A 12,498-nucleotide genomic window follows, 5' to 3' on the forward strand; every position below is an offset into this window, starting at 1 on the left:
ATAGTTAGGAATTTTGCCTCAGGATGACCCATACCTTGAGTCTTATCTATATCTGATTTAGATATTATTTGGATGAGACTTTGGAGTTTAGAGTCTTAAGACTAAGACAGGATTAAGACCCTTTTAACTATTTATAAGAATACAGTTCAGTAGAATTAAGTTATTTACATTGTTGTACAACCAATCCCCAGAACTTTTTCTTCTTGTAAAACTGAAATTCTGTACCCCTTAAACAACTCCCTGTTTCCTCCTTCCCCCCAGACCCTGGCAACTACCATTCTGCTTTTGGTTTCTATGAATTTGACCACCTCATATAAGTGCAATCATCCAGTATTTGTCTTTTTGTAGCTAGCTTATTTGACTTAGCCTAATATGCTCAAGGTTCATCCATGTTGTACTGTGTGATGTGATTTCCTTCCTGCTGAAGACTGAATAATATTCTGTTGTGTGTGTTTAATAAGCCGTCCATCAGTGGTTACTTGGGTTGCTTCCCACTTTTGGCTATTGTGAATGCTGCTGCATGGTCAATGTGACCATGTGACCATGGATGTACGAAATTTCCCTGATTCAGTTATTTGTTGTATGTACTGAGAAGTGGAATTCTGTATCATATGGTTTATCTGTTTTTACTTTTTCGACAAGCTACCATAGTGTGTTCCATAGTGGCTGTACCATTTTACATTGCCACCAATAGTGCACAAGGTTTCCAGTTTCTCCAGGTCTTTGTCAACATTTGTTATTTTCTGTTTTTTTGATAATAGCCATCCTAATGGTTGAAAGGTGGTATTTCATTGTGTGTGTTTTTGTTTTTGTTTTTGTTTTTGAGATTGGGTCTTGCTCTGTCACCTAGGCAGTGATACAGTCGCAGCTCACTGCAGCCTTGAACTCCTGGGCTCAGGGGATTCTCTTGACTCAGTTTCCTACATAGGTGGGACTACAGGTGTGTACCACCACACCTGGCTAAAAATATATAAATATCTTTGTAGAGACAGGTCTTGCTCTCTTGCCCGGGCTGGACTCGAACTCCTGGCCTCAAGCAGTCTTTTTGCCCCAGCCTCCCAAAGTGCTGGGATTGTAGGCATGGGCCACCATGCCTGGCCACAATGTGGTTTTGATTTATGTTTTCCTAATGATTAGTGATGTTGAGCATCTTTTCATGTGCTTTTCGGCTACTTTATTATTTGGAGAAATGTCTATTCATGTCCTTGGCTAATTTTTAAAATTGGGTTGTTTATTTTTTGTTATCGAGTTGTAGGAGTTTATTTATTCAGAACGTTAAATGCTTTTCAGGCATGTGATTTGTAAAGTTTTCTCTCATTTTTTAGTTTGCCTCTTCACTCTGTTAATTGTGTTCTTTGCGGCACAGAAGTTTTTAATTTTGAGGTAGTCAGGTTTATCTATTTTTACTTTTGTTGCCCGTGCTTTTAGTATTGTGTCTAAGGAGTCATTGCCAAGTCCAATGCCATGAAGCTTTCTCCTTTTTGTCTAAGAGTTTTAGTTTTAGCTCTTAGGTTTAGGTCTTTGATCCATTTTGACTTAGTTTGGGTGTATGGTATGAGGTAAGGGTCCAATTTTATTCTTTTGCATGTGGATATCCAGTATGTTGAAAAGATTATCTTTCCCTGTTGATTGGTCTTGGTGCTTTTGTTGGAAATCATTTGACCATATATGCAAGAGTTATTTTTCTCTATTCCATTGCTCTGTATCTTTGTCTTTATGCCACTGTTTTGATCACTACACTGTTTTGATTGCTGTGCCTTTGTAATAAGTTTTGAAATCAGAAAGTGTGAGACTTCCAAAAATTTGTTCTTTTTCAAGATTGTTTTGGCTGTTTAAAGGAATCCCTTTAAAGTCCATATGAATTTTAAGATGCAGTTTTCTATATTTCTGCAAAAATAAAAAGCCATTGGGATTTTGATAGGGATTGCATTAAATCTGAGATTGCTTTGGGTAGAATTGACATGTGTCTTAGTCCATTTTGTGGTGCAACAAACGTTGAGTAATTTATAAAGAAGAGAAATTTATTTCTAACAGTTCAGGAGGCTGGGAATCTCAAGATCCAGGTGCTGTCATCTGGTGAGGGCCGTCTTACTGTGTGCTTACATGGTAGAAGGTGGAAGGGTAAAAGGGACAAATGCTATGTCCCCACATGGCAGAAGAGGAGAAGAGCAAGCTAGCTGAATGCTGCATGAAGCCTCCTTTATGAGGTCCTTAATCCCTGAGGGAGCACCCTCATGACCTAATTATCTGTTAGTTCCTGTCACATTGGCAACGTCTGAACTTTGGAGGGAACATATTTAAAACATAGCAACATCCTGACACTATTAAGTCTTCCATTCCATGAACTTGGGATGCCTTTCCATTTAATTGTGCCTTTAATTTCTTTCAGCAATGTTTTGTGATTTTCAGCATGTGTCTTTTGCCACTTTGATAAAGTTTATTTTTAAGTATTTTATTCTTTATTGTATTATTGTGAATAATTTCTACGCTTTTTTTGAGACGGAGTCTCACTCTGTCACCCAGGCTGGAGTGCAGCGGCACAATCTTGGCTTACTGCAACCTCTGCCTCCCGGGTTCAAGCGATTCTCCGGCCTCAGCCTCCCAAGTAGCTGGGACTACAGGTGTGTGCCAACACGCCCAGCTAATTTTTGTATTTTTAGTAGAGATGGAGTTTCACCATATTGGCCAGTCTAGTCTCAAACTCCTGACCTTGTGATCCGCCCATCTTGGCCTCCCAAAGTGCTGGAATTGCAGGCATGAGCTACTGTACCCGGCCTAATTTCTACTCTTAAATGCTTTAATAAAAAAAAAAATTAAAAAAATAAAAAACTTTTTAAACCTAACATTTAAACTACTTGGGATTTGTTTTAGTTTATGGTGAGAACTAAAACATTATCTCACGTTTTTTTCAAATAGCAGAATAATTGTGCCAGCACCATATATCAACTAATATTTCCATCAGGCCCTTTTTCTGGGTTATCTGTGCTGTGTCACTCATCTGTTGATACAGCAGCAGAACGCATCTAGATATTGACTAGATAGACAGCTCATCTGTTCTGTTGCCGTATCAACAGATAAGTATGATAAGGAGGAAGAGTTCTGGGTTTCTCTTTAGAATGGGTGCAGCTAGAGTCCAGTCTTGGGCATGGCGATGCTTTAGCATTGCAGAGCAGACTAGTTGTCAAGCCATTTGACCTCTATTCTTTGTTCGTCACGGTTTTAAACGTTTGGCCTTTTTATTTTCCGTGTTTGTTATCTGGAAAGCTAATGACTGCCTTTTGTAAGTGCATTTACTTCCTCAGAGTCAGCTACATTCATTATATTATTTCTATTATGCACAATAATTATGTTAATCTTAAGATTGTTGGGTCTTAGAGCAACTTAAACCTTCTCAGTGTAGTTCTCATTCTTTCTTCCACTAGATCTGCGTCAGTTTGTTCTTACACCCCTTGGATCTTTGAGCTGGACGACAGTTAAACAACCAGTATATGTAAGTACTTGGATGAAGGGGATCAGAAAGGGATTTTTGATGAATTCAGATTTGGGTGATCAGGTTTCTGGTTTTGTCCTAATTTAGTAACTCTGTCATTTTCTTTGTCACCTTGTGTCAGCTAGCTCCCTCTCAGTTTACTTAAGAGGTACATGCCTTCTCTCTGTGTTCACTTGTTCATTCATTTAAGAAAAAATTATTGAACTCCTAATGTGCTTGACACATCATACATGTCACATATCATTAGGGAAATAAAGATATTAACTAGATAGACACAAATTGCTATTCTCAAATTGCTTTCAGTCTGAGGCATATAAGTAAAGCAGTTATTGTACAATGTGATGAGTGCTATGATAAGGAGAGGGTTTTATGTAATTACATCAGAAGGGCACCTAATCTAGACTTGGGCATCTCAGAAGGAAGGGCGTTTAGGGTAAAACCTTAAAGATGTCTAAAGGTAAGCCTGATGAAGGGAGTTGGGGAAGAGTATTACATGCGGAGGGAACGGTATATACAGGGGCCCAGAGGTGAAAGAGCATGTTGGATTCCATGTTAGATTGAACCAAGTTTTCTCAGTAGTGGCACTATTGACATTTTGAGCCAGATAATTCTTCGTTATGGGGGTTGTTGAAGGATTTTTAGCAGCATTCGTGCCCTCTAGCCACTAGATGCCAGTCACACCATCCTTCAGATGTGACAACTGAAAATGACTCCAGACAGTTGTCAACTGTCCCCTGGGGGCCAAAATCACTATTACTGTTTTTGAAAATCAAAATGGTAGAATATTAGCAATTCCATATGGTTCAGCCTAATAGTTTGTGATGCTTAATAAGAGAGTTGGGAGTGGTAAGAGATGAGCTTGGCAAGTTGTGGGCAAAAGCAAATCAGAAAGGCCTCAAGCTATCTGAGGGTAAGTGCATTCCTACTACAGAAAATACTTGGATGAGCCTTGGATTATACGTACTTGGAAAATACTTGGATAGCAGGGATTATTTGAGCTCTAGGGAAGACTCATTCTTTTAAGAAGCTTTCTGGGAATAGATAATGCCATTATTTTAACTTCACATTTTCTTTGTTGAGATCAGTGTGGCCTTCTTCCTTTCTCCTTCCTTCCCTCCTTTTTCCCTTCTTTCCTTTCTTTCTATCTCTCCATCTCCCATTCTCTCTCTTTTTCAACAATTACTTAAACATATATTATAATTTCTTATAGGTCGTAGATGTATCCAAAGGAATTGTTAACATAGTTAAGGATCCCGATGCCAGCGGGAAAACCTTTGCTTTCGTTGGGTAAGTGCTTAGAGTTTGAATTTTAAAATGTGCTATTATAATGAAGGAATCAATATCTACATTAGTTACTAACAGATTTATTTGTTGCACTTTTACAATATCAGAAACTCCTCATTGCTTGCATTAAATCAGAATTTGAGGGAACCTGGAATCTACTTTAATGAATGATTCTCCTGTTACCAAAGTCTGAGAACCACTGCCCTAGACTATTACATATACTTAGTCCCGTGACCCTTAGCGATGGTTTTGTACTACTCCAGTGGTGTTTTTAAATATAAAAGGATATTGCTGTAAATTCTAAAACACAAACAAAACACTTTCAGGGAGTGAGTATGGTTATAAAACCACATTAATTTTGATGGAGTATCACAATGACCCCAGATACTGAAAATGGGTGGTTGATAGCACAATTACTAGTGCTATGCAAGATTGATTATTTCTTTTATGCTCTTTGCTAAAATTTGCTCTCAGAAAAAAATAGGTATAGTTAAGCTATGTGACTTACCTGAAATTACTAAATCATGTCACAGCTAAGCTTAGGACTTTTTTTGCTGAATTAACTAAACGTCAAAAACTAAGACTTCATTTGCCAAGTTGAGAGGTATCAAATTCACCTAGTAAGTGGTTCAGAACACTGTGATTCTGTGAAAGTAACTAGTGACAGTTGGCATCTGTGAAAGTGAAGGATCTGGCTCAGTAATTAAGGGATAGCCTAATTCCTAAGAAATATTTGCCTCTAGAGGAAAATGACACTTTTCTCTTTAAGCCAAGAGGCATAGAATATATTCCCAGAATTCTGAATCTATACATTGTTCTGTTCCACTATTATTATTTAACAAACAATTTTTTTCAGTGTGAAAAGCTCTTGGTTTTCCATGTCAACTAGCAGCTGCGAAACATATTTCTCCTTTTCAGTTCCCAGTTTGGTACATTAGCATGCAATCAGTTATATAGTCTAGGGGAAGAATTATAATTCGGTATATTCAATACAGGTTTCATAAAATACTAAACACAAAAGACATTAGTTCTAGTGAAGAGGTACATGGACTAGGATTTCAGGGAATAAATGAGCAGAAATGGCTTTGTGAACTTTACTTGCTCCAGCTCTGGATGAGTTGCACGTTTTCCTTTTTACCTTTGCCCAGCCACTATCCTCTTGTCTGGGCTCCAGTAAGTCATTCTTGTCTGGCGTAATGATGGGAAAAATAATACTAGACATTGCCGTGTAGATATTTTTCCTCTTGAAATTGTAGATACGCATCTACACATTTCTTGTCTCTTCAACCCCAGGAAAAAATCTTTGCTTTTTTCTCTGATATTTTGAGGCTAAGGCAGTGGCATAAGGCTGTAATTTAACTCCTAGGTTTTTTGTGGTTATGAATTACATTATGTTGGTCCATTCTATTTGCCATTCATTCATAAAATACCTATTGATACACACTCATACATACACACAGCTGTGATGATGAATAAACACATTCAGCAAAATCACGATGTATAAGATCAGCATAGAAAAATCAATATATACTAGTAAATGAACAATCTGAAAATAAAATTAAGAAAAGAATTTTATTCACAGCAGCATCAAAAATAATAGAATATTTAAGTATAAGTTTAACAATTTAATTTGTTGTATTATACCTAATAAGCAACAAGACATCCCATGTTCATGGATTGGATGAGTCAGTATGATTAAAATGATAAGTTCCTTCAAACTGATCAACAAATTCAACTTAATTTTATCAAAATTCCAACAGACTTTTTTGCAGAAGTTGATAAATTGATTCTAAATTTATATAGTAATGCAAAGACCCACAATAGACAAAACCATTAAGTTTCATAATTTTGAAACTTAACAGCTATAATTATCAAGATAGTGTGGTACTGACATAAAAATTGACATATAGATGAATTAACCAGAATTGATAGTTCAGAAATAAATCTTTATGGACAACTGATTTTTGAAAAAGGTGGTATGGCATTTCAAAGGGGAAAGGATAGTCTTTTATTATTATTATTATTATTATTATTATTATTATACTTTAAGTTCTGGGTACATGTGCATAACGTGCAGGTTTGTTACATGTGTATACTTGTGCCATGTTGCTGTGCTGCACCCATCAACTCGTCAGCACCCATCAACTCGTCATTTACATCAGGTATAACTCCCAATGCAATCCCTCCCCCCTCCCCCCTCCTCATGATAGGCCCCGGTGTGTGATGTTCCCCTTCCCGAGTCCAAGTGATCTCATTGTTCAGTTCCCACCTATGAGTGAGAACATGCGGTGTTTGGTTTTCTGTTCTTGTGATAGTTTGCTAAGAATGATGGTTTCCAGCTGCATCCATGTCCCTACAAAGGACACAAACTCATCCTTTTTGATGGCTGCATAGTATTCCATGGTGTATATGTGCCACATTTTCTTAATCCAGTCTGTCACTGATGGACATTTGGGTTGATTCCAAGTCTTTGCTATTGTGAATAGTGCCGCAATAAACATACGTGTACATGTGTCTTTATAGCAGCATGATTTATAATCCTTTGGGTATATACCCAGTAGTGGGATGGCTGGGTCATATGGTACATCTAGTTCTAGATCCTTGAAGAATCGCCATACTGTTTTCCATAATGGTTGAACTAGTTTACAATCCCACCAACAGTGTAAAAGTGTTCCTATTTCTCCACATCCTCTCCAGCACCTGTTGTTTCCTGACTTTTTAATGATCGCCATTCTAACTGGTGTGAGATGGTATCTCATTGTGGTTTTGATTTGCATTTCTCTGATGGCCAGTGATGATGAGCATTTTTTCATGTGTCTGTTGGCTGTATGAATGTCTTCTTTTGAGAAATGTCTGTTCATAAAGGATAGTCTTTTCAAGAAATGGTTTTGGGATATCCACATTAAAAAAAGATGAACTTAGACTGCTACCTCACACTGTACATGAAAAAATTAAAATAATTCTGACACTTCAGTGTAAAAGTTATAAAACAAGGATTGCTGACCAGATGGCCGAATAGGAACACCTCCAGTCTGAAGCTCCCAGTGAGATTGACGCAGAAGGCGAGTGATTTCTGCATTTCCGACTCAGGTACCTGGTTCATCTCATTGGGACTGGTTGGACAGTGGGTGCAGCCCAAGGAGGGTGAGCCAAAACAGGGTGGGGTGTTGTCTCACCTGGGAAGCTTAAGGGATCGGGGAACTCCCTCTCCTATCCAAGGGAAGCCATTAGGGACTGTACCATGCGCTGTGGCCCAGATACTGCGCTTTTCCTACTGTCTTTGCAACCCACAGACCAGGAGATTCACTCTGGTGCCCACACCTCCGGGGCCCTGGGTTTCGAGCACAAAACGGCAACTGTTTGGGCAGACACTGAGCTAGCCACAGGAGTTTTTTTCCATACCCCAGTGGCACCTGGAACGCCAGTGAGACAGAACCTTTCACTCACCTGGAAAGTGGGCTGAAGCCAGGGAACCAAGTGGTCTGGCTTGGTGGGTCCCACCCCCACAGAGGCCAGCAAGCTAAGATCCACTGGCTTGAAATTCTTGCTGCTAGTACAGCAGTCTGAGCTCGACCTGGGACGTATGAGCTTGGGAGGGAGGGGCGTCTGCATTGCTGAGGCTTGAGTAGGTGGTTTTACCCTGACAGTGTAAACAGAGCTTCCAGGAAGTTCAAGCTGGGCAGAGCCCACTGCAGCTCAGTAAGACCATGGTGGCCAGACCGCCTCTCCAGATTCCCTCCTCTCTGGGCAGGACATCTCTGAAAAAAAGGCAGCAGCCCCAGTCAGGGACTTATAGATAAAACTCCACCATCCTGGGACAGAGCACCTGGGGGAAGGGGCAGTTGGGGGTGCAGCTTCAGCAGACTTAAACGTCCCTGCCTGGCAGCTCTGAAGAAAGCAGCGGATCTCCCAGCACAGCATTTGAGCTCTGATAAGGGACAGACTGCCTCCTCAAGTGGGTCCCTGACCCACATGTGTCCTGACTGGGAGATACGTCCCTGTAGGGGCCAACAGACACCTCATACAGGGGAAATCTGTTTGGCATCTGGCAGGTGCCCTCTGGGATGAAGCTTCCAGAGGAAGGAACAGGCAACAATCTTTGCTGTTCTGCAACCTCTGCCAGTGATACCCTAGCAAACAGGGTCTGGAGTGGACCTCTAGCAGACCTGCAGCAGAGGGGCCTGTTAGAAGGAAAACTAACAAACAGAAAAGAATAGGATCAACATCAACAAAAAGGACATTCACTCAGAGACCCCAGCCAAAGGTCACCGACTTCAAAGACCAAAGGTAGATAAATCCATGAAGATGGGGAGAAACCAGTCAGAAAGTCTGAAAATTCCAAAAACCAGAAAGCCTCTTCTCCTCCAAAGGATTACAACTCCTTGCCAGCAAGGAAACAAAACTGGATGGAGAATGAGTTTGATGATTTGACAGAAGTAGACATGTTCTAACCCAATGCAAGGAAGCTAAGAACCTTGAGAAAAGGTTAGATGAATTGCTAACTAGAATAACCAGTTTAGAGAGGAACATAAATGACCTGATGGAGCTGAAAACCACAGCATGGGAACTTTGTGAAGCATACACAAGTATCAATAGCCGGATTGATCAAGTGGAAGAAAGGATATCAGAGATTGAAGATCAACTCAATGAAATAAAGCAAAAAGACTAGAGATAAAAGAGTGAAAAGAAACGAACAGAACCTTCAAGAAATATAGGCCTATGTGAAAATACCAAATCTACATTTGGTTGGTGTACCTGAAAGTGATGGGGAGAATGGAACCAGGAACCAATTTGGAAAACTCCAGGAGAACTTCCCCAACCTAGCAAGGCAGGCCAACATTCAAATTCAGGAAATACAGAGAACACCACAAAGATACTCCTCGAGAAGAGCAACCACAAGACACGTAATTGTCAGATTCACCACGGCTGAAATGAAGGAAAAAATATTAAGGGCAGCCAGAGAAAAAGGTCAGGTTACCCACAAAGGGTATGTTACCCATGAGACTAACAGTGGATCTCTCAGCAGAAACCCTCCAAGCCAGAAGAGAATGGGGGCCAATATTCAACATTCTTAAAGAAAAGAATTTTCAACCCAGGATTTCGTATCCAGCCAAACTAAGTTTCATAAGCAAAGGAGAAGTGAAATCCTTTACAGACAAGCAAATGCTGAGAGATTTTGCCACCACCAGGCCTGCCTTACAGGAGCTCCTGAGGGAAGCACTAAACATGGAAAAGATCAACCGATACCAGCCACTGCAAAAACAAACCAAATTCTTAAGACCATTGACACTATGAAGAAACTGCATCAATTCATGGGCAAAATAACCAGCTAGCATCATAATGACAGGATCAAATTCATACATAACAATATTAACCTTAAATGGAAACGGGCTAAATGGCCCAATTAAAAGACACAGACTGACAAATTGGAGAAAGGGTCAAGACTCATCAATTTGCTGTATTCAGGAGACCCATTTCATGTGCAAAGACACACATAGGCTCAAAACAAAGGGATGGAGGAATATTTACCAAACAAATGGAAAGCAAAAAAAAAAAAAAAAAAAAAAAAAAAAAGCAAGAGTTGCAATCCTAGTCTGATAAAACAGACTTTAAACCAACAAAGATCAAAAGAGACAAGGGCATTACGTAATGGTAAAGGGATCAATGCAACAAGAAGAGCTAACTATCCTGAATATATATGCATCCAATACAGGGCACCCAGATTCAAAAATTAGGTTCTTAGAGACCTACAAAGAGACTTAGACTCCCACACAATAAAAGTGGGAGACTTTAACACCCCACTGTCAGTATTAGAAAGATCAATGAGACAGAAAATTAGCAAGGATATCCAGGACTTGAACTCAGCTCTGGAGCAAGCAGATCTAATAGACATCTACAGAACTCTTCACCCCAAATCAACAGAATATAATTTATTCTCAGCACCACATCACACTTATTCTAAAATTGGCCACGTAGTTGGAAGTAAAATACTCCTCAGCAAATGCAAAAGAACAGAAATGACAGTCTCTCAGACCACAGTGCAATCAAATTAGAACTCAGGATTAAGAAACTCACTCAAAACTGCACAACTACATGGAAACTGAACAACCTGCTCCTGAATGACTGCTGGGTAAATAACGAAATGAAGGCAGAAATAAAGATGTTCTTTGAAACCAATGAGAACAATGACACAATGTTCCAGAGTCTCTGGGACACATTTAAAATAGTGTGTAGAGGGAAATTTATTGCACTAAATGCCCACAAGAGAAAGCAGGAAAGATCTCAAATCAATACCCTAACATCACATTTAAAAACTAGAGAAGCAGGAACAAACAAATTTAAAAAGCTAGCAGAAGGCAAGAAATAGCTAAGATCAGAGCAGAACCGAAGGAGATAGAGACACGAAAAACCCTTCAAAAAATCAATGAATCCAGGAGCTGTTTTTTTTTTGTTTTTTTGTTTGTTTGTTTGTTTTTCTAAACAACATAGATAGACTGCTAGCCAGACTAATAAAGAAGAAAAAGAAAAGAATCAAATAGATGCAATAAAAAATGATAAAGGGGATATCACCACCGATCCCACAGAAATACAAAGTACTATCAGAGAATACTATAAACACCTCTATGCAAATAAACTAGAAAGTCTAGAAGAAATGGATAAGTTCCTGGACACATATACCCTCCCAAGACTAAACCAGGAAGAAGTTGAATCCCTTAATAGACCTATAACAAGTTCTGAAATTGAGGTAGCAATTAATAGCTTACCAACAGGACCAGATGGATTCACAGCTGAATTATTCCAGAGGTGCAAAGAGGAGCTGGTACCATTCCTTCTGAAACTATTCCAATCAATAGAAAAAGAGGGAATCCTCCCTAACTCATTTTTTGAGGCCAGCATCATCCTAATACCAAAACCTGGCAGAGACATAACAAAAAAAGAAAATTTCAGGCCAATATCCCTGAAGAACACTGATGCGAAAATCTTCAATAAAATACTGGCAAACCGAATCCAGCAGCACACCAAAAAGTTTATCCAGCGTGATCAAGTCGGCTTCATCCGGGGATAAAAGGCTGGCTCAACATACGCAAATCAATAAATGTAATCCATCACGTAAACAGAACCAATGACAAAAACCATATGAATATCTCAATAGATGCAGAAAAGGCCTTCGACAAAATTCAGCAGCCCTTCATGCTAAAAACCCTCAATAAACCAGGTATTGATGGACCATATCTCAAAATAATAAGAGCTATTTATGACAAACCCACAGCCAGTATCATACTGAATGGGCAAAAACTGGAAGCATTCCCTTTAAAAATCGGCACAAGACAAGGATGCCCTCTCTCGCCACTCGTGTTCAACGTAGTATTGGAAGTTCTGGCCAGGACAATTAGGCAAGATAAAGAAATAAAGGGTATTCAATTAGGAAAAGAGGAAGTCAAATTGTCTCTGTTTCCAGATGACATGATGGTATATTTAGAAAACCCCATCCTCTCAGCCCCAAATCTCCTTAAGCTGATAAGCAACTTCAGCAAAGTCTTGGGATACAAACTCAATGTGCAAAAATCACAAACATTCCCATACACCAATAACAGACAAACCATGAGTGAACCAAATCATGAGTGAACTCCCATTCACAATTGCTACAAAGAATAAAATATCTAGGAATCCAGCTTACAAGGGACGTGAAGGACCTCTTCAAGGAGAACTACCAACCACTGCTC

General features: G+C 39.4%; 1 protein-coding gene across 2 annotated transcripts in view; it reads left to right on the top strand.

The window, feature by feature from the left end:
• Window positions 1-12,498, top strand: part of NDUFA9 (NADH:ubiquinone oxidoreductase subunit A9) — a 38,784-nt gene that overhangs the window by 15,866 nt on the left and 10,420 nt on the right. For both annotated transcript variants that reach the window (XM_065523594.1, XM_005569865.5), the window contains exons 7-8: window positions 3,423-3,490; window positions 4,701-4,777. In XM_065523594.1, the coding sequence (XP_065379666.1) occupies window positions 3,423-3,490; window positions 4,701-4,777 (145 nt within the window). The remainder of the gene's footprint in view (window positions 1-3,422; window positions 3,491-4,700; window positions 4,778-12,498) is intronic.

The sequence above is a fragment of the Macaca fascicularis genome, chromosome 11 (assembly GCF_037993035.2).
Source record: "Macaca fascicularis isolate 582-1 chromosome 11, T2T-MFA8v1.1".
NCBI classification, from domain to species: domain Eukaryota; kingdom Metazoa; phylum Chordata; class Mammalia; order Primates; family Cercopithecidae; genus Macaca; species Macaca fascicularis.